The 24,449-nt window shown below is 50.9% G+C and overlaps 1 protein-coding gene across 2 annotated transcripts in view; it reads left to right on the forward strand.

Annotated features, from left to right (window-relative positions):
• The window catches only part of LOC134218538 (neurotrophin 1), an 80,427-nt gene that overhangs the window by 49,942 nt on the left and 6,036 nt on the right, over positions 1–24,449 (forward strand). For both annotated transcript variants that reach the window (XM_062697666.1, XM_062697667.1), the window contains exon 3: positions 932–1,767. In XM_062697666.1, coding sequence (XP_062553650.1) covers positions 932–1,767 — 836 coding nt within the window. The remainder of the gene's footprint in view (positions 1–931; positions 1,768–24,449) is intronic.

Below are 24,449 nucleotides of genomic sequence, written 5' to 3' on the forward strand. Positions count from 1 at the left end.
TCTGATGTCTGTGGCACAATGAGTTTTCATCGCAGAGGGCTGAAAATTTGGGAATCTAAGTTTGAACTATCTGTCTATTAAATGGTATCCAAGACAAGTCATTCAAAGCAAGTCAAAAATTTTTGCCACCACTTTCCCCATAGCGCGATGACGGCAACGATGACGAGAACGATAGTTCATCGCCACACGAAGCTGATGGCAATAATAAGCGACGGATGTCAACGCGAAAGCCCGAGCCCGCACGAAAGAGCGAAAAAAGATGTGCTCTAGCCAGCGTTCCCAGAACGAATGCACAACTAGTGGATTTCTGGATAAGGGAAAGTCCAAAAAGTGATTTTTTTTATTATACATTTTTATATTGTAACAATATAAGACTAGTGTTTCGGCTCAGTAAAGCCTCCGGGCGTTTGAGCATTTCAAATAAATAAGCTACTAGAAGATGAAGATGTTAATGTCATTTTAAAAATTAGATGTACATTTTGATGATAGAATGAGAGAAAAGCTGCCGTAGTTCGCAAGGTGCTATCCCAGAACCTTAAACGTTATAACCAATGCATAAATTTATATGCTGTATTACGAGCCCGAGGAGGTCATTTACGTCCGGAGTAGTTGATAATTCTCAAAATCCGCAGTTTACCAATAAGAAAAACTTGAGAAGAGACATTTACATATTATGCACATATAAGACCATCATCCCCCACCCATGCCACCGCGTTTATAATGCTATTATTATGTTTGCCATTCGCGATCTGTTCCAAGCCAGCCTGCTTTGAAAAGGGATCTAACGGACTACCCGCATGGTGTTTGAGCTCCTAAAGGGGGCGATTTCGTTACGCCTCCGTTCCACAGTTGAGAGACGCAAACAGACAGCGAAACCTACCGTTCCGATAATCAATTAATCTACCATTATTTCTTTCATTCCCATTCACAGGTTAAACAGATGTTCGGCAATAGGCAGGAACTGATCCTCCCTCTGGTGTATGACATAGCGAATATGATCCGTTCGGTGGCCAAGCAGGAAAGCTTACTGGATGAGCGATTCCCCACGGTGGATGAAGAGGAGCGCATTCCCACGAATCAATTGCTGCGGAGGAGCTTTTCCATTCGGTCAGAGCCATCCGGGTTCAAAGTTAATACGATAAATTCGGTAGATTCAAATTTGAAGGATGACCGATTGGTGGTAGATCTGAAGGATGATGAAGCGAAAACAGTCGAGAGTGCTGAAAATGGACCGGAAGCCAGATCGATGTCTGATGCGCCCGTTTTTGCGAAATTGATTCAGTCCAAGCCGCGGTACAACATGCAGATGACCAGGACGAAAGATAAAACCGAAGAGCGGATGACTTACCATGAGAGAAAACTGAACATGACGGCTTTCAACTCCACGAGGAATCAGAAAGACCAACTGGCGATGGCATCGGATGGCCCAATTCCAGTAACATTGCCGAAAGCAGGATACTCCAACAGTTATCAGAAAGTGCAGCCAACCAGCGCCGTAGTGACTGCCTCAACCACCCAACCGGAAGTCGAAACCACCACCCTAACGATGGAGGAGATTGAAGATCTGGCCTTGTCGGGACTAAATGGAACCGAACTGGATGCGGTGGAAAGCAGCCTGGCGCATGGGAATGGGTCCGGTCCGGTGGCGGAAATGTTGATTGGTGGCGGCTATCGAAACCGGGCGAATCAGATTCACATGCTGCTACCGAGCGAGAGGTGTGATCACTTTTCGTCGGGCGTGTGCATCCGGGTGGAGAATTATCCATCGTAAGTAAGCGGGCGTCGGCTCTTAACCTATTGATCTAAATCGTGAGTTATCCAGGCTTATATGAATGGTTGATTTGAATTGTTTCAGTTTTAACGATTTTTTTCTGTGCAAATAGGATAAATTACGGCTTTGACCTATTAAGTTTTTTGTTGTGGTCGAATGGTAATTTGTTCCATTTTTCTGCTGGAACACAGATAGGAAGCAGTATTTGTTTTTGGATTATGGTTTAAATGATCTCACAGAACCCAACTTCCCAAAATATGTACGTACCTCACCATTGTGGAAGAGATAAGAATGTGTTTATTACGGAGTCATACAAGACCGTTCGAAACATTTTTAAATAATTACAAAGCAATACATGAACCTTAGATTATGTAACACACGTTACTTCATGTATTTCAGTTTGAGGCAAACATTGCAAAGACACAAAACATCTGTTGAAGCGGGAAACGGAAATCAAATACCTTGATATTAACTAACAGTAAATTTCTCACTTTCACACATTTGGTATTTTTCGCACCTTAATTGCCTGCGTCGACAAGTTAATTCCTTCAAACGACTAATTTATTGTAAACTGAATAGCCAGTCCGCTTGCCCGCTGAATCGTTCACAGTTGATCGAGAATCCATACATATTGAACTAAACGCTCGAAGAAACAAAAAAATAAAACACAATAATCGCCGAACTGAAACATCGACCGCTCTGTGCTGAGCAAAATGCACAAACTCACTTTCACTGCACTTCAAACAAGCTGCTTGTCGATAGCACGCACTCCGACACATTTTTTTCGTGGTCCGGACCGTGCGGACCAATTGAAAGCAGAAGTGAACTTCCTTCAAGCCGGCGGCAGTCACCACCGCCCGACCGGCAAGTGTTTGGCTATCGAGTTACGGTAATTGTACAAGTGCGAGCGCGTTAAATAACTTCAGATTTTACTATGCATACTCATGTTGTAACACAGAGTCCATACCTACTGAAATTCGATACTTGCGGATTGGATGTTTGTGGTTTGGGATGGAAGTGTTACATTCCGACCCATTCGTGCAGCAGGTGTCTGATTTTCACAGCTTTTATTTTTATCTTGCTAGTACTCTTGTAGATAGACCGAAAGGTTAATGAACCAAACATTAAAATATGTTTCATTTTAATCGTATGCGTCCCACTTGAAAGAAATTTGAAAAATGGAGATTCCACGATTAGGAAAAAAATCATAATATTTGTACAAAGTGGAAACGTTAGAATTTGGAGACCGTATCATAATTAAAAATAGATTGCTGGACACATACTTATTTCCAGTACCCTCATTTGCACACAATTACATAAAATTTATCTATGTTTCATTTGTAACGGAATCAAAACTTAGAAAAAAGAACAGCCGCGTTATCGTTAGTGGAATGCATACTTCTATGGTTTTTCTGCCTTACCATATTATTAGCATAAACGGAAAAATCAAAAGAAAGGTTGTTTCTATCATGGAAACAGAAGCTCCCGGATGTATGCTGTGTAAATGTTTGTTGAACTTGTAGGGTGCAATTATCGCTGGAACAGTTTTGTACTCATTTGCATATAAATAACAGTGGGAGCTGTCAAAACATCGAATTAGTATCGTAACGTATTGCTTTCGCTTGAAGGAATTTCTCATAGGTGTAATTATGAGTGATTTATTAAATTAAATAAGTCAATCTTTGAATAGTCAAGTTAAATTGAAACGTCAGACCAATAAATATGTTGCATATCGTGCTCAAATGTAGTGACCATTTTTATGCTTCATAATGGTTCGTCCATACCTAATCTGATTGATGCATTTATCTATCGAAGCAAGTACTACATGATCTCCGAAGAGTGATTATCCCATAAGTGAGCGCAATAGCCAAGCACAAAAAAAGCATTACCTCATGCACATTGTGCGTCAGTGGAAAGCTACATCTGGTCTGCTATGCGATGAATGATTGAGCGCATCTTTGCACCCCTAACGTCACACTTATCTTTAATAGCTAATAAATGAGAGGAGCACTCGGTGAAATCACAATGGTTGTAGTTCAATGTGTTGTTGGACCAAAAAGGCTAGTGGCAGTGCTATTTAGGTTTAATTATAGATACTTTGTATGATTTCGAGTAACTTGTAACTGGGGAATAAATTTTTCATAAGATTATCCTTTTATATGATTTTTTTATATGAAAAAAAAAACGAATACAAAATAGCTTCACTTAAAAACTGAAGAATTGTACTCTAAGTGACAAACTCGAGATCTAAAAAACTGGAAAACTGAAAAACGTAAGAAATGGAGAACAAAATGAGGAATTGAACAACTGATCAGCTAAAAAAATAAAATATTGAAGAACTGAGGGAAGATAAAAACTTGAATTTAGGATTAGATTTGGATTGGATTCGGATTGGATTTGGATTGAATTTGGAATGAATTTGGACTGACTTGGATTAGACCTGGATCTGGACTGACTTGACTGACCTGGACTCTGGACTGGATTAGACTAGACTCCTGGATCTGACTGATCTGGACTGGACTGGACCTGGACTTGACTGGACCGGGACTGATCTGGACTGGATCGACTGACTGGACTGGACCTGAACTGATCAGGAACCGACCTGGACTGACCTGACCGATCAGAACCGGATCTGGACTGTATCTGGACTGACCTGGACTAGATCTGGACCGACGGATCTGGACTGACCTGGACTGACCTGGACTGATCTTGACTGACTGGACTGATCTGGACGGACTGACCTGACCGACTGGACCTGACCTGGACCGATCTGGACTGACCTGGATGACTGGATCGACTGGACCTGGACTGATCTGACCTGGACTGGACCTGGACCGGATCTGACTGGACTCTGACTGGACCTTGACTGATCTGACTGGATCTGGACTGACTTGGACTGGACCTGGACTGACCTGGACTGGACCTTGGACTGGATCTCTGGACTGACCTGGACCGACTGGACTGGACTGGACTAGAACTGACGGACTGGATCTGAACTGAACCGACCTGGACTAGACCTGGACTGACTTGGATCTGGACCTGGACTGACCTGGAACTGACCTGGACTGATCCTGACTGGATCTGGACTAGACCTGGACTGGACTGACTGACCTGGACTGACCTGGACTGGATCTGGACTGACTCTGGACTGACTCTGACCGACTGGACCTGATCGACTTGACTGGATCTGGACAAGATTCCTGGACTGGACTGATCTGGACTGGATCTGACTGACTGACGATCTGGACTGACTTGGACTGGATCTGGACGGGATTGGACTGGACCTGGACCGATCTGGACTGGACTGACCTGACTGACTGACCGACCTGGACTGACCTGACTGATCTGACTGACCTGACTGGACCTGACTGGATCTGGACCTGACCTGGACCGATCTGACTGACTGACTGACCTGGACTGACCTGGACTGACTCTGGACTGACTCGACTGGATCGACCTGACCGATCTGACTGACCTGATCTGACCGACTGACTGACTGACCGGATCTGGACCTGGATCTGGACTGACCTGACCGGATCTTGACTGGACCTGACCGACCTGGACTGGACCTGGACTGGATCTGACCGACTGACCTGGACCTGACCTGACTGACCTGGACCGACCTGGACTGGATCTGACCGATCTGACCGGACCTGGACTGGACCTGGACTGACCTGGACTGGACCTGGACTGGATCTGGACTGGACTGACTTGACTGATCTGGACCTGATCTGGACTGACTGACTGGATCTGGACTGGACCTGACTGGATCTGGACTGACCTGGACTGGACCTGGACTGATCTGGACTGACCTGACTGGATCTGGACTGGATCTGGACTGGACCTGGACTGACCTGACTGGACCTGGACTGGATCTGGACTGACTGGACTGGATCTGGACCGACCTGGACCGATCTGGACTGACCTGGACTGGATCTGGACCGACCTGGGACTGACCTGACTGACCTGGGACTGGACCTGGACTGGATCTTGACTGGATCTGACTGACCTGGACTGGATCTGGACTGGACCTGGACTGGACCTGGACTGGATCTGGACCGACCTGGACTGACCTGGACTGGACCTGGACTGACTCTGACTGACTCTGGACCGATCTGGACTGACCTGGACTGACCTGGACCGACCTGACCTGGACCTGGACTGGATCTTGACTCGGACCTGACTGACTCTGGGACTGACTGGACCTGGACTGACCTGGACTGGATCTGACTGACCTGGGACTGGATCTGGACTGGACCTTGACTGACCTGACTGGATCTGGACTGACCTGGACTGACCTGGACTGACCTGGACTGGACCTGGACTGACCTGGACTGACCTGGACTGGATCTGGACCGACCTTGGACTGACCTGGACCGGATCTGGACTGACCTGGATCTGGATCTGGACTGACCTGACTGGATCTGACTGACCTGGATCTGACTGGATCTGGACTGACTCTGGACTGACCTGGACTGGATCTGGACTGACCTGGACTGGATCTGGACCTGGACCTGGACTGGACCTGGACTGACCTGGACTGGATCTGACTTGGACTGGACTGGATCTGGACTGATCTGACTGGACTGGATCTGGACTGGATCTGGACTGACCTGGACTGATCTGGACTGACCTGACTGGACTGACCTGACCGATCTGGACTGACTGAACTGGACTGGACCTGGACTGACTGGACCTGACCGACTGAACCTGACTGACCTGGACTGACCTGGACTGGACTGGACCTGGACTGATCTGACCTGACCTGACCGACTGGAATCTGGACCGACCTGGACTGATCTGGACTGACCTGACTGACCTGACTGGACCTGGACTGACCTGACTGGATCTGGGACCGACCTGACCGGATCTGGACTGACCTGACTGACTTGGACTGGATCTGACCGATCTGGACTGGACTGACTGACTGACCTGGACTGACCTGGACTGGACTGAACCTGGACTGACCTGGACTGACCTGGACTGGACCTGACTGACCTGACTGGACCTGGGACCGATCTGACTGACCTGGACTGGACCTGGACTGAACCTGACTGACTGGACTGACCTGACTGATCTGGACTGAGCCTGACTGACCTGGACTGGACCTGGACTGGACTGGGACTGGATCTGGACTGATCTGACTGACCTGACCGACCTGGACTGGACCTGACTGAACCTGGACTGACCTGGACTGGATCTGGACTGATCTGGACTGACTGGACTGGATCTGGACTGGACCTGACCGACCTGGACTGGATCTGGACTGGACCTGGACTGGATCTGGACTGACCTGACCGACCTGACTGGACTTGATCTGACCTGGACTGACTCTGGACTGATCTGGACTGACCTGGACTGGACCTGACTGGACCTGACTGGATCTGACTGGATCTGGACTGGACCTGACTGGATCTGACTGATCTGATCTGGACCGACCTGGACTGACCTGGACTGGACCTGGACTGGATCTGGACTGACCTGGACTGGACCTGGACTGAACCTGACTGACCTGGACTGGATCTGGACTGACCTGGACTGACCTGGACTGGATCTGACCTGACCTGGACCGATCTGGACTGGATCTGGACTGACCTGACTGGACCTGACTGACCTGACTGGATCTGACTGATCTGACTGGATCTGACTGGACCTGGACTGACTGACCTGACTGGATCTGACTGGATCTGGACTGACCTGACTGGACCTGGACTGGATCTGACTGGATCTGACTGGATCTGACTGACCTGGACTGACCTGACTGGATCTGGACTGGATCTGGACTGACCTGACTGGATCTGGACTGGACTGACCTGACTGACCTGGACTGGATCTGGACCGACCTGGACTGGATCTGGACTGATCTGACTGATCTGGACCGATCTGGACTGGATCTGACTGACCTGGACTGACCTGACTGGATCTGGACTGATCTGGACTGGATCTGGACTGACCTGGACTGGATCTGGACTGACCTGGACTGACCTGGACTGGATCTGACCGACTGACTGACCTGGACTGACCTGACTGGACTGGATCTGGACTGGACTGACCTGGACTGACCTGGACTGGATCTTGGACTGGACCTGACTGGATCTGACCTGGATCTGGACCGGACCTGGACTGACCTGACTGACCTGGACTGGACTGGACTGGATCTGGACTGACCTGGACTGACCTGGACTGACCTGGACTGGATCTGGACCTGACCTGACTGATCTGGACTGGACTGGACTGGACCTGGACTGGATCTGACTGATCTGGACTGAACTGACCTGACTGGACTGACTGACCGAACCTGACTGACCTGGACTGGACTCTGGACCGACCTGGACTGGATCTGGACCGGACCTGGACTGACTGACCTGGACTGACTTGACCGATCTGACTGGATCTGGACTGACCTGGACTGGATCTGGACTGGATCTGGACTGGACTGATCTGGACTGACCTGGACTGACCTGACTGGATCTGGACTGGACCTGGACTGACCTGGACTGACTTGACCGACCTGGACTGGACCTGACTGACCTGGACTGGATCTGACTGGACCTGACCGACCTGGACTGACCTGGACTGACCTGGACTGACCTGGACTGACCTGACCGATCTGGACTGGATCTGACTGACCTGGACTGACCTGGACTGGATCTGGGACTGGATCTGATCTTGACCTGACCTGGACTGGATCTGGACTGGATCTGGACTGACTTGGACTGACTCTGGACTGGACCTGGACTGATCTGACTGGACTGACCTGGATCTGACTGACCTGGACTGACCTGACTGGACCTGGACTGGACCTGGACTGACCTGGACTGGATCTGGACTGGACCTGGACTGACCTGACTGGATCTGGACTGGACTGACTGGACCTGACTGACCTGGACTGGATCTTGACTGACCTGGACTGGACCTGGACTGACCTGGACTGATCTGGACTGGACCTGGACTGACCTGGACTGATCTGACTGACCTGGACTGACCTGACCTGACCTGGACCGACTCTGGACTGACCTGACTGGATCTGGACTGGATTGACCGACTGACTGGACTGACTTGACTGGACTCTGGACTGACCTGGACTGGATCTGGACTGGATCTGGACTGATCTGGACCGACCTGGACTGGATCTGGACTGACCTGGACTGACCTGGACTGGATCTGGACCGATCTGGACTGACCTGACTGGACTGACCTGGACTGGACTGACCTGACTGATCTGGACTGACCTGACTGACCTGGACTGGACCTGGACTGACCTGACTGGATCTGATCTGGACTGGACTGGACCTGGACTGACCTGACCTGACCTGGACTGGAACCTGGACCGATCTGACTGACCTGGACTGACCTGACTGGATCTGGACTGACCTGACTGACTTGACCGATCTGGACTGACCTGGACTGACCTGACTGGATCTGGACTGACCTGGACTGGATCTGGACCTGACCTGGACTGGATCTGGACTGGACTGGATCTGACCTGGACTGGACCTGGACTGGACCTGACTGGATCTGGACTGACCTGGACTGACTTGACTGGACTGGACTGACTGACCTGGACTGGATCTGGACTGACTTGGACTGACCTGGATCTGACTGGACCTGGACTGACCTGACTGGACCTGACCTGACCTGACTGGACCTGGATCTGGACTGACCTGGGACTGGATCTGGACTGGACCTGACTGACCTGGACTGGACCTGGACTGGATCTGGACTGACCTGACTGACTCTGACTGACCTGACTGGACCTGGACTGACTTGGACTGATCTGGACTGACCTGGACTGGATCTGACTGGATCTGGACTGACTTGGACTGACCTTGACTGACCTGGACTGGATCTGGACTGGACCTGACTGGACTGACTGATCTGACCGACCTGGACTGACCTGGACTGGACCTGGACTGGATCTGGACTGACCTGGACTGACCTGGACTGGACCTGGACTGGATCTGGACTGATCTGACTGACCTGACTGGACTGACCGACCTGGACTGGATCTGGACTGACCTGGACTGACCTGACCTGGATCTGGACCGATCTGGACTGAACCTGACTGGATCTGGACCGACCTGGACTGACCTGGACTGACCGGACTGACTGACTGGACTGGATCTGGACTGACTGACCTGGACTGGATCTGGACTGACCGATCTGGACTGATCTGGACTGGATCTGACTGACCTGGACTGACTTGACTGACCTGACTGACTGGATCGACTGGACTGACCTGGACTGGATCTGGACTGGATCTGGACTGACCTGGACTGGATCTTGGACTGGACTCTGACTGGATCTGGACTGGACTGATCTGGACTGGATCTGACTGATCTGGACTGACCTGGACTGATCTGGACTGGACCTGGACTGACCTGACTGGATCTGGACCTGACCTGACTTGACCTGGACCTGACCGATCTGACTGGATCTGACTGACTGACCTGACCTGGACCTGGATCTGACCGACCTGACCTGGACTGATCTGGACCTGGACTGACCTGACTGACCTGGACTGACCTGACTGGATCTGGACTGATCTGACCTGGATCTGGACTGACCTGGACTGGATCTGACCTGACTGGACCTGGACTGGACTGACTGGACTGACCTGGACTGGATCTGGACTGATCTTGACTGACCTGGACTGGACCTGGACTGGACCTGGACTGACCTGACCTGACTGGACTGGACTGGACTGATCTGACTGGACTGACCTGACTGACCGGATCGACTGGACCTGGACTGACCTGGACCTGATCTGACTGGACTGACCTGACTGACCTGGACCTGACTGACCTGACCTGACCTGGACCTGGACCGACCTGGACCGACCTGACTGACCTGGACTGACCTGACTGACCTGGACTGGATCTGGACTGACCTGGACTGACCTGACTGACCTGACTGGACCTGGACTGACCTGGACTGGACTGGACTGGACTTGACCTGACTGACCTGGACTGGACCTGGACTGGATCTGGACTGATCTGGACTGACTGACTGGACTGGACTGACCTGGACTGGACCTGGACTGGATCTGACCTGGATCTGACTGGATCTGGACTGACCTGGACTGGATCTGGACTGGATCTGACTGGATCTGGACTGGATCTGGACTGACCTGGACTGGATCTGGACTGACCTGGACTGACCTGACTGACCTGACTGACCTGGACTGGATCTGGACTGACCTGGACTGGACCTGACTGGACTTGACTGACCTGGACTGACCTGACTGACTGGACCGACCTGGACTGGACCTGGACTGGATCTGGACTGGACTGACCTGATCTGGACTGGACCTGGACTGACCTGACTGGACTTGGACTGGATCTGGACTGACCTGGACTGATCTGACTGGATCTGACCTGGACCTGGACTGACCTGATCTGACTGGACTGACCTGGACTGGATCTGGACTGGATCTGGACCGACTTGGACTGACTCTGACCGACCTGGACCTGACCTGGACTGATCTGGACTGGACTGGACTGACCTGGACTGACCTGGACTGGACCTGGACTGACTTGGACTGGACTGGATCTGACTGGACTGACCTGGACTGACTCTGACCTTGGACTGACCTGACCGACTTGGACTGATCTGGACTGACTGATCTGGACTGACTGGACTGGACCTGGACTGGATCTGGACTGGATCTGGACTGACCTGACTGGACTGACTGGACTGGACTGACCTGGACTGGATCTGGACTGATCTGGACTGACCTGGACTGGATCTGGACTGGACCTGGACTGACTGGACTGACTGGACCTGGACTGACCTGGACTGGATCTGACCGACCTGGACTGGACCTGGACTGGACCTGGACTGACCTGGACTGGACCTGACTGGACCTGGACTGACCTGGACTGGACCTGACTGACCTGGACTGGACTGACCTGATTCGGACCTGACTGGACCTGGACTGGACCTGACTGACCTGGACTGGATCTGGACCGACCTGACTGGATCTGGACTGGACCTGGACTGACCTGGACTGACCTGGACTGACCTGGACCTGGACTGACCTGACTGACCTGGACTGACCTGACTGGATCTGGACTGGACTTGGACCGACCTGGACTGACCTGGACCGACTGGACCTGACCTGGACTGACCTGACCGACTGGACTGACCTGACCGACCTGGATCTGACTGACCTGGACTGACCTGGACTGGATCTGGACTGGATCTGGACTGGATCTGGACCGATCTGGACTGACTGACCTGGACTGACCTGGACTGGACCTGACTGACCTGGACTGACCTGGACTGGACCTGGACTGGATCTGGACTGACCTGACTGACTGGACTGACCTGGACTGGATCTGACTGACCTGACTGGACCTGACTGACTGACTGGATCTGGACTGGATCTGGACTGATCGACTGACCTGACTGGATCTGGACTGGATCTGACCTGGACTGACTGGACTGACCTGGACTGACCTGACTGGATCTGGACTGACTGGACTGGATCTGACTGGACCTGGACTGGATCTGGACTGACCTGGACTGGACTTGGACTGACTGACCTGGACTGACCTGGACTGGATCTGACTGACCTGGACTGATCTTGGACTGACCTGGACTGACCTGACTGACCTGGACTGACTGACTGGACTGGACCGGACTGACCTGGACTGATCTGGACTGGATCTGGACTGACCTGACTGACCTGGACTGGATCTGGACTGACTTGGACTGATCTGGACTGACCTGGACTGACCTGGACTGACCTGGACTGGATCTGGACTGACCTGGACCGATCTGGACTGGACTGACCGACCTGACTGGATCTGGACTGGACTGACTGGACTGACCTGGACTGGACTTGGACTGACCTGGACTGACTGATCTGGACTGGATCTGGACTGACCTGACCGACTGATCTGGACTGACCTGGACTGGATCTGGACTGACTGGACTGGATCTTGGACTGGACCTGACTGACCTGACTGGATCTGACTGACCTTGGACTGATCTGGACTGATCAACCTGGACCGTGACTGACTTGGACTGGACTTGGACCTGACCTGGACTGGATCTGGACTGACTTGGACTGATCTGGGACTGGACCTGACTGGACTTGACTGACTGACCTGGACTGACTGGACTGGATCTGACTGACCTGGACTGATCTGACTGGATCTGACTGGACTGACCTGGACTGGGACTGGACTGACTTGACTGATCTGGACTGGATCTGGACTGACTGGACCTGGACTGACTGGACTGACCTGGACTGGACCTGACTGGATCTGACTGACCTGACTGGACCTGGACTGACCTGGACTGGATCTGGACTGACCTGACTGGACCTGGACTGGATCTGGACTGACCTGGACTGACCTGGACTGGACCTGACTGACCTGGACTGACCTGGACTGGATCTGGACTGATCTTTGGACTGATCTGGACCGACCTGGACTGATCTGGACTGGATCTGGACTGATTGACCTGGACTGGATCTGACCTGACTGGACTGGATCTGGACCGACCTGACTGACCTGGACTGACCTGGACTGGACCTGACTGACTGACCTGGACTGACCTGGACTGGATCTGACCTGGACTGACTGACCTGACCTGGACTGGACCTGGACTGACCTGGACTGACCTGGACCGATCTGACTGGACCTGGACTGACCTGGACTGACCTGGACTGACTGACTGACCTGGAACCTGGATCTGGACTGGATCTGACCGACCTGGACTGACCTGGACTGATCTGAACCGACCTGGACTGGATCTTGGACTGGATCTGGACTGGATCTGGACTGATCTGACCGACTGACCTGATCTGGACTGGACTTGGACCTGGACTGACTGGATCTGATCGACTGGATCTGGACTGACCTGGACTGGATCTGGACTGACCTTGGACTGGATCTGACTGGACTGATCTGGACTGGATCTGGACTGGATCTGGACTGACCTGACTGACCGATCTGACTGGATCTGGACTGACCTGGACTGACTGGACTGACTGGACCGACTGATCTGGACTGACCTGGACTGGATCTGGACTGACCTGACTGGACCTGGACTGGATCTGACTGACCTGATCTGGATCTGGACTGATCTGGACTGGATCTGGACTGACCTGGACTGGACCTGACTGACTCTGGACTGGACCTGGACTGACCTGACTGGATCTGGACTGACCGATCTGACTGGATCTGGATCTGACCGACTGACCTGACTGGATCTGGACTGACCTGACTGACCTGGACTGGATCTGACTGGATCTGGACTGGACCTGGACTGGATCTGGACTGACCTGGACTGACCTGGACTGATCTGGACTGACCTGACCGACCTGGACTGACCTGGACTGGACCTGGACCGACCTGGACTGACCTGGACTGGATCTGGACTGACCTGACTGGATCTGGACCGACCTGGACTGACTGGATTGACTGACTGGACTGACCTGGACTGACTGGACTGACCTGGACTGGATCTGGACTGACCTGACTGGACTGGACTGACCTGACTGACCTGGATCTGACTGGATCTGGACTGACCTGGACTGACCTGGACTGACCTGGACTGGATCTGGACTGGATCTGGACTGGATCTGGACTGGATCTGGACTGATCTGACCGATCTGGACTGACCTGGACTGGATCTGGACTGGATCTGACTGGACTGGATCTGGACTGACTGACTGGATCTGACTGATCTGGACTGGATCTGGACTGGACCTGGACTGACCTGACTGATCTTGGACTGACCTGGACTGGATCTGGACTGATCAGACTGGATCTGGACTGACCTGGACTGGATCTGGACTGGATCTGGACTGGATCTGGACTGACCTGGATCTGACTGGATCTGGACTGGACTGACCTGGACTGATCTGGACTGACCTGGACTGGATCTGACTGGACTGGACTGACCTGACTGGATCTGGACTGACCTGGACTGACCTGACTGACCTGGACTGATCTGACTGGACCTGACTGACTTGATCTGGACTGATCTGGACTGACCTGGACTGACCTGGACTGGATCTGGACTGGATCTGGACTGGATCTGGACTGACCTGACTGACCGACCGACTGGATCTGGACCGACCTGACCGACCTGGACTGACCTGGACTGACCTGGACTGACCTGGACTGATCTGGACTGGATCTGGACTGACCTGACTGACCTGGACTGGATCTTGGACTGACCTGGACTGACCTGACTGGATCTGGACTGGATCTGACTGGATCTGACTGACCTGGACTGGATCTGACTGATCTGGACTGGATCTGGACTGACCTGGACTGGATCTGGACTGATCTGGACTGACCTGGACTGGACTCTGGACTGGATCTGGACTGACTTGGACTGGATCTGACTGATCTGGACTGGATCTGGACTGACTCTGGACTGGACTCAATTGACTCTGGACTGACCTGGACTGGACTGGACTGACTGGACTGACCTGACTGGATCTTGGACTGACCTGACTGGATCTGGACTGGATCTGGACTGACCTGGACTGGATCTGGACTGGATCTGGACTGACCTGATCTGGACCTGGATCTGGATCTGACTGACTGGACTGACCTTGGACTGGATCTGGACTGACCTGGACTGGACCTGACTGATCTGGACTGGATCGGACTGGACTGACTGGACTGACCGACTGGACTGATCTGGACTGACCTGGACTGGATCTGGACTGACCTGGACCGACTTGGACTGGACCTGACCGACTGGACCTGGACTGACCTGGACTGGATCTGGACTGGATCTGACTGGACCTGGACTGGATCTGGACTGACTGGACTGACTTGACTGGACTGATCTGACTGACCTGACCTTGGACTGATTTTGGACTGACCTGACTGACTGGACTGACCTGACTGATCTGGACTGGACCTGGACTGACCTGGACTGGATCTGGACTGGATCTGGACCTGACCTGACTGATCTGGACTGGATCTGGATCTGACTGGACCTGGACTGACCTGGACTGGATCTGGACTGACCTGGACTGGATCTGACCGATCTGACTGGATCTGGACTGGATCTGACTGACTTGACTGGATCTGACTGGATCTGGACTGGATCTGACTGGATCTGGACTGACCTGGACTGGATCTGACTGACTCCTGGACTGGATCTGATCTTGGACCGACCTGGACTGATCTGGACTGGACCTGGGACTGACCTGGACTGACCTGACTGGATCGGACTGGATCTGGACTGACCTGACTGACTTGACTGGATCTGGACTGGATCTGGACTGACCTGGACTGGACCTGGACTGACTGGACTGACCTGGACTGGATCTGGACTGGATCTGGACTGACCTGGATCGACCTGACTGACTGGATCTGACCGATCTGGACTGACCTGGATCGACTTGACTCGACCTGGACTGATCTGGATCAGACCTGACTGACCTGGACTGGACCTGGACCGACCTGGACTGGACCTGGACTGGATCTGGACTGACCTGGACTGATCTGGATCTGACCTGACCGACCTGACCGACCTGGACTCGACCTGGATCGGACTGGATCTGGACTGACCTGGACTGGATCTGGACTGGATCTGGACTGACCTGGACTGGATCTGGACTGGATCTGGACTGACTTGACTGGACTGGACTGACCTGGACTGACCTGGACTGGATCTGGACTGGATCTGGACTGACCTGGACTGGATCTGGACTGATCTGGACTGACTCTGGACTGGATCTGGACTGACCTGGACTGGATCTGGACCGACCTGACCGACTCCTTGGATCTTGGACTGACTCCTGGACTGACCTGGACTGGACCTGGACTGACCTGGACTGGATCTGGACTGGATCTGGACTGACCTGGACTGACCTGGACTGGACCTGACTGACCTGGACTGGATCTGGACTGATCTGGACTGATCTGACTGACTGGACTGGATCTGACTGACCTGGACTGATCTGACTGGATCTGGACTGACCTGGACTGACCTGACTGGATCTGGACCGATCTGGACTGATCTGGACTGGACTCTGGACTGACTCTGACTGACTGGACTGACCTGGACTGACCGATCTGGACTGACCTGGACTGGATCTGGACTGGATCTGGACTGGATCTGACCGACTGACCTGGACTGATCTGACTGGACCTGACTGACCTGGACTGACTTTGGACTGGACTTGACTTGACTGGATCTGGACTGGATCTGGACTGACCTGACTGATTCTGACCTGATCGACTGATCTGGACTGGACCTGGACTGATCTGGACTGACCTGACTGACTGACCGACTGGACTGGACCTGGACTGATCTGGACTGGATCTGGACTGGACCTGACTGACCTGGACTGGATCTGATTTGACCTTGACTGATCTGGACTGACCTGGACTGGATCTGGACTGACTGATCTGACTTGGACTGGATCTGGACTGACTGGACTGACTGGATCTGGACTGATCTGGACTGGATCTGGACTGACTCTGGACTGATCTGGACCGACCTGGACTGGATCTGACTGGATCTGGACTGACCTGGACTGGACCTGGACTGACCTGACTGGATCTGGACTGGATCTGGACTGACCTGACTGACTGGATCGACCTGGACCTGACCGACCTGGACTGACTGGACCCGGATCAGATGGACTGGACTGACCGACCTGGACTGACTGACTGACTGGACCGACTGACTGGACCTGATCGGACTGGACTGACCTGGACTGGATCTGGACTGACCTGGACTGATCTGGACTGACCTGGACTGGATCTGGACTGGATCTGGACTGGACTCTGACTGACCTGGACCGATCTGGACTGGACTGACTGGACTGACCTGGACTGACCTGACTGGATCTGGACTGACCTGGATCTGGACTGACCTGACCGATCTGGACTGGACCTGGATCTGACTTGGACTGACTGACCTGGACTGACCTGGACTTGGACTCTTGACTGACCTGGACTGACTGACCTGGACTGATCTGGACTGGACTGACCTGGACTGGATCTGGACTGAACCTGGACTGACCTGGACTGGATCTGGACTGGATCTGACTGACTGACCTGGACTGATCTGGACTGGACCTGGACTGGACTGGACTGGACCTGGACTGACTGACCTGGACTGATCTTGACTGGATCTGGACTGACTGGACTGATCTGACCGATCTGGACTGACTTGACTGGACCTGACTGGACTGACTGGACTGGATCGACTGACCTGGACTGACTTGGACTGGATCTGGACTGGATCTGGACTGACCTGACTGACTGACCTGGACTGGATCTGGACTGGATCGGACTGGACCTGGACTGACCTGGACTGACCTGGACTGATCTGGACTGACCTGACTGGATCTTGATCTGACCGTGGACTGGAACCGATCTGGACTGGATCTGGACTGACCTGACTGACCTGGACTGACCTGGACTGGATCTGGACTGGACCTGATCGGACCTGGATCTGGACTGACTGACTGGATCTGGACCGGACTTGGACCGACCGATCGACCAATTTGACTGACCTGGACTGGACCTGGACTGACTGGATCTGGACTGGATCTGGACTGACTGGACTGGACCGACTGGACCTGGACTGGATCTGGACTGACCTGGACTGGATCTGGACTGACTGGATCTGACTGACCTGACTGACTGACCTGGACTGGATCTGACTGGATCTGGACTGACCTGACTGACCTGGACTGGATCTGACTGGATCTGGACTGGATCTGGACTGGATCTGGACTGACCTGGACTGATCTTGGACTGACCTGGACTGGACCTGGACTGACCTGACTGACCTGGACTGGATCTGACTGGATCTGGACCGATCTGGACTGGACCTGGACTGGATCTGGACCGGACCTGGACTGACCTGACTGGATCTGGACTGACCTGGATCTGACCTGGATCTGACCTGACTGGATTTGGACTGACCTGGAACCTGGGATCGACTTGACTGGACTGGACCGATCTGAACCGACCTGGACCGACCTGGAACCGAACTGACTGGACTGACCTGGACTGGACTGGATCTGGACTGGATCTGGACTGACCTGGACTGACCTGGACTGGATCTGGACTGATCTGGACTCTGGACCGACCTGGACTGGATCTTGGACTGATCTGACTGGATCTGGACTGGACCTGACTGGACTAGACTCTGGACTGGATCTGGAACGGATCCCGACTGGACCTGACTGATCTGGACTGATCTGACTGACCTGACTGACCTGGACTGGATCGATCTGGACTGGATCTGGACTGGATCTGGACTGATCTGACTGACCTGGACTGGACCTGACTGGACTGGATCTGGACTGACCTGGACTGGACCTGGACTGACCTGGACTGGATCTGACTGACCTGGACTGGACCTGGACTGGATCTGGACTGACCTGGACTGGATCTGACTGATCTGGACCGACCTGGACTGGATCTGGACTGGACCTGACTGGATCTGGACTGATCTGACCGACTGACCTGGACTGGACCTGGACTGGATCTGACTGGATCTGGACTGACTCGACTGGACCTGGACTGACCTGACTGACTTGACTGGACTTGACCGATCTGGACTGACCTGAACTGACCTGGACTGACCTGGACTGGACCTGACCTGGATCTGACCGATCTGACTGACCTGACTGACTCTGGACTGGATCTGGACTTGACTGACTGACCTGGACTGGATCTGGACTGGACCTGACTGGACTGACCGACCTGGACTGACCTGGACTGGACCTGGACTGGACCTGGACTGACCTGGACTGATCTGGACCGACCTGACTGACCTGGACTGGATCTGGACTGACTCTGGACTGGATCTGACTGGATCTGACCCGATCTGACTGACCTGACCTGGACTGACCTGACTGACCTGGACTGACCTGACTGGATCTGGACTGGATCTTGACTGGACTCCTGACTGACCTGACTGACCTGACTGGACCTGGACTGATCTGGACTGACCGTACCTGAACTGGATCTGGACTGACCTGACTGACCTGGACTGGATCTGGACTGGATCTGGACTGATCTGGACTGGATCTGGACCTGGACTGACCTGGACTGACCTGGATCGATCTGGACTGGACTGGACTGACCTGACTGGATCTGACCGATCTGGACTGACCTTGGACCGACCTGACTGACTGGATTTGGACTGGACCTGGACTGGACCTTGGACTGGATCTGGACCGACTGGACTGACCTGACTGGATCTGACTTGACCTGATCTGGACTGGACTGGACTGGATCTGGACTGACCTGGACTGATCTGGACTGGATCTGGACTGATCTGGACTGACCTGGACTGGATCTGGACTGACCTGACTGGATCTGGACTGGATCTGGACTGGACCTGACCTGACCGACTGGATCGACCTGGACCTGACTGACCTGGACTGGACTGGACTGGATCTGGACTGGACCTGACTGACCTGACCTTGACCTGGATCGATCTGGACTGACTTGGACTGGATCTGACCGATCTGGACTGACCTGGACTGGACTGACTCGACTGACCTGGACCTGACTGGATCTGGACTGGATCTGACTGACTGGATCTGGACTGACTCTGGACTGACCTGGACCTGACCTGACTGGATCTGACCTGGACTGACTGGACTGACCTGGACTGGATCTGGACTGACCTGGACTGGACCTGACTGATCTGGACTGGATCTGGACTGGATCTGGACTGGATCTGGACTGACTTGGACTGGATCTGACTGACGACCTGGACTGGATCTCCTGACTGACTGATCTGACCTGGACTGACTCCAGATCAGATCTTGGACTGATCTTGGACTGACCTGGACTGATCTGACTGACCTGGACTGGATCTGGACTGGACCTGGACTGACCTGACTGACCTGACTGATCTGACTGACCTGGACCTGACTGGACTTGGACTTGGACTGACCTGGACTGGATCTGACTGACCTGGACTGGATCTGGACTGATCTGACTGACTGGACTGACTGGACTGACCTGACCTGGACCTGATCTGGACTGGATCTGGACTGGACCTGACTGGACTGGACTGGACTGGATCGACTGGATCTGACTGACTTGGACTGGATCTGACTGACCTGACTGGACTGGACTGGACTGACCTGACTGACCTGACTGACCTGGACTGGACCTGGACTGGACTGGACTGACCTGGACTGACTCTGGACTGGACCTGGACTGACTGGATCGACCTGGACTGACCTGGACTGACCTGGATCTGGACTGGATCTGGATCTGACTTTGGAACGGACTCCAGAACGGATCTGGCCTGAATTTGACTGGATCTGGACTGGATTTACTGGATCTGGACTCCGACTGATTTGACTGGATCTGATTGATTTGGATTGATTTGGACTGGATCTGGACTGACTGACTGGACTTGGACTGACCTGGACTGGACCTGACTGGATCTGGACTGATCTTGACTGACCTGGACTTGGACTGACTGATCTGGACTGGATCTGACTGACCTGGACTGGATCTGACCGACTGGACTGACCTGGACCGATTTGGATTGACTTGATTGACTGGATTTGGATTTGATTGATTTGGATTGATTTGATTGATTTGGATTGATTTGGATTGATTTGGATTGATTTGGATTGATTGGATTGATTTGGATTGATTTGGATTAGATTTGGATTGATTTGATTGGATTTGGATTGATTTGGATTGATTTGGATTGGATTTGATTGGACTGGATTGATTTGGATTGGATTTGGATTGGATTTGGAAAGGGACATTCGGCCGAATAGGTGAGAAATTAGGAGTAGGAGTCTCAATTCTCACTTCTCACTACGGACTTCGCACTTCTCACTTTTTAAAGCGAGAAGTGATAAATGAGGAGTGACAAGTGAGACGTCTCAATAGGAGTGGGAAGTGAGTAGTGAGGAATTGTTGATCTTTAGAATTGAATAACTGAAGAACAGAAGATCTGAACAATTGAAGTTCTGAAGAAACGGAGATCTGAAGAAGAGAAAAGTTTAGGAAATTAAGAACTGAAAAATGGAAGAAAAAAGAAGCTTAAGAACTGAGGACTGAAAAACTGAAAACCTGAAGAATTAATGAACTGACGTACTAAAGAACTGAAAAACTAAAGAATTGAAAAGCTGAAGAACAGATAAAACGAATAGCAGAAGAAAGGCTGAACTGAAAATTTATTTAACTGAAGAGCTAAAAAATGGAAGAAGTGAAGAGCAAAAGAACTCGAGAAACGAAGATTCAAATAACTTGAGGAACTAAAGGAATGCATATTCGAAGGACCGAAGAATTGAAGTTCTGAAGAACAAAATAACTAAAGAACTAAAGAAATGAAGGTCTGAAAAAAAAAGAACTGAAGAGCAACTGAACTAACATAGTTGAAAAACTGAAAAACTGAAGAAATGAAGAACTAAGGTCGCAGAAATAAAGAACTGAAGAAGTGGAAAACAGGAGATTTGATGAATTGGAGAATCGAATAATTGAAGAGTCAAAGATCGAAAGAGCAAATAAAAATTTTAATTTGAAAAAAATTTAGAGCTGAAGTACTGAAAAACTGAAGAAATAAAAAACTGCAGAACTTGAAACTTGAAAACTAAAAAAAACTTAAATCTGAAGGTTAAAAGACTATTATTCTTCCATTTACATCCACTATTCACTTTTTATGTATCAACAAACAGATACGTATTTCGTTTCCTACTTGGAAACTTCTTCAGTGTTTGTTATCGACACTGAAGAAATTTCCAAGTAGGAAACGAAATACGTATCTGTTTGTTGATACATAAAAAGTGAATAGTGGAAGTAAAAGGAAGAATAATAGTCTTTTAACCGTGTAGCATTTCCCCTAAGACGCTCTAAAATAACTAATCATTAAATCTGAAACTGAAAAGTTGAAGAGCTGAAGAAGTGAAAAACTAAAAAACTGAAGAACTAAAAGAACTGAATAATTGACGAAATAGTAGTACTCAAACACCGAAGAAATAAAGAACCGAAAAACAGAATAACCACATATAACAGATATTTAGCCTAGAACCAAGGGGCAACTAACTCTAAACTTTCGACAGTATCCAGAAAATACTAGCGAAAAACTACGTCGTATCTACGGTAAATTGATCGAAGAGCCCTGGTTGGGAAAGCATAAAACACCACGCCACCCAATCGATACCAATATGCTAAAAGAAAGGTGTGGAGGAACTCGGCGCTTAGTAGTGTTAGTAAGCTGTAAACGTAAACACAATTTGAGGGGAATGTCTGTGACGTCATACGGTTTCATTTAATTATTCAACCATAGTCTAAATACCTAATCTTTAACGTCTTTTTGCCGCTAACAAAACGAAAATATCATTTAAAGAAATTAAATACTAGCATCAACGGTAAGATCAGTATACGCACTTCAAATCAGAACAATTTCTTGTTGAAAGTATTAGGTTTTCAACATTAATTAAGCATTCCGGCCATCTTCCGTGAGCATACATATATTTTCCAGACTACACTAATACATAATTTCATATTATTTCTTACAGCATAGTCCTATATTCTGGTTCCAATTTTGAAGCATGTAAATCAAGTAATGCTCATTATCCTTGGTATGTTGAATGTTTAATGTTGTCGAGGACATCCTGAAAAAAAGATCAAAAGTTATTTGAAACAGAATGAATTACCCTCACCGCGGAACATTTTTTCCTGTTATTGATGGGATAACAATAACAAAACGCTGGTTACCCTTAGACACGACGGTGCACTGCGCAACGCTTGGAGGGGAAACAGAAGAAAATTTAGTAACAAACTTTGTGACGTCAGCCGTCGTCAGGTGATTGAGACGTTGCTAAGCCGCGGAAGAAACGACGCACTACTACAAGTAATCTTCTGTGTAATACACAAAGTGATCACCACACCTCCTTTACATCATATTGAATCGATACAGTCCACTCAGCTTTAGGTAACACATGATTCCAGTCTCCTTTAAATTCTTTAAAAATCACTGAACAACTATTTTTATTACTATCAATTTTTTGGGCAAACTTTAGGGCCCACGTTCTGGTTTGAGGACATTAGAATTATGAAATGCGATTTGAAAGTTTTCTAGGATCTGTAGAAGGTGGACATCATCTCCTTTCGATAACTCATTCGTATGACAGTTTGCATGGTTTGCTCGTTTCGAGTCGAGATGCACTATACGACCCCAGGTGTTTTCCAATACGGGGGAGCAGTGTTTCATCAACTAACTGACAATCGCCATGACAACCGAACTAGCAATCGATTCTTTGTTTGACGAAAATCATGGATACTAGAAATATCACGAAATACTATTGCAAGACAATGAGTAATATTATCGCAAAGTTTAGAGTTACTTGCCCCTTGCCTAGAACAAATTTTATTGAAAATCTTGTGTAAAATTTTGAATTGATGTACGTTGGTCCACTAGTACCAACCGTCGAACGCAGCCAGTGCATTTGACATCCGCATTCGGGCTGCGTTTTCAATAACAATGATCCTTGCGCTATCTCTAAAAAATAAAAGGAACTGAAGAACTTATAAATAAAATACCTAGAGAACTGAACTGAAAAGCAATGTAGCCTTGAACAAGTACCTATCTTAAGCATCAGCATCGAATTGCTTCAGCACTTTTCAGTGCTCTGAATTTAAAATATTTGATTTTGCTCTCTGGAATCTCCATTGTGCATATTTAAACTGTA

The sequence above is a fragment of the Armigeres subalbatus genome, chromosome 2, assembly GCF_024139115.2.
Source record: "Armigeres subalbatus isolate Guangzhou_Male chromosome 2, GZ_Asu_2, whole genome shotgun sequence".
NCBI classification, from domain to species: Eukaryota; Metazoa; Arthropoda; class Insecta; order Diptera; family Culicidae; genus Armigeres; species Armigeres subalbatus.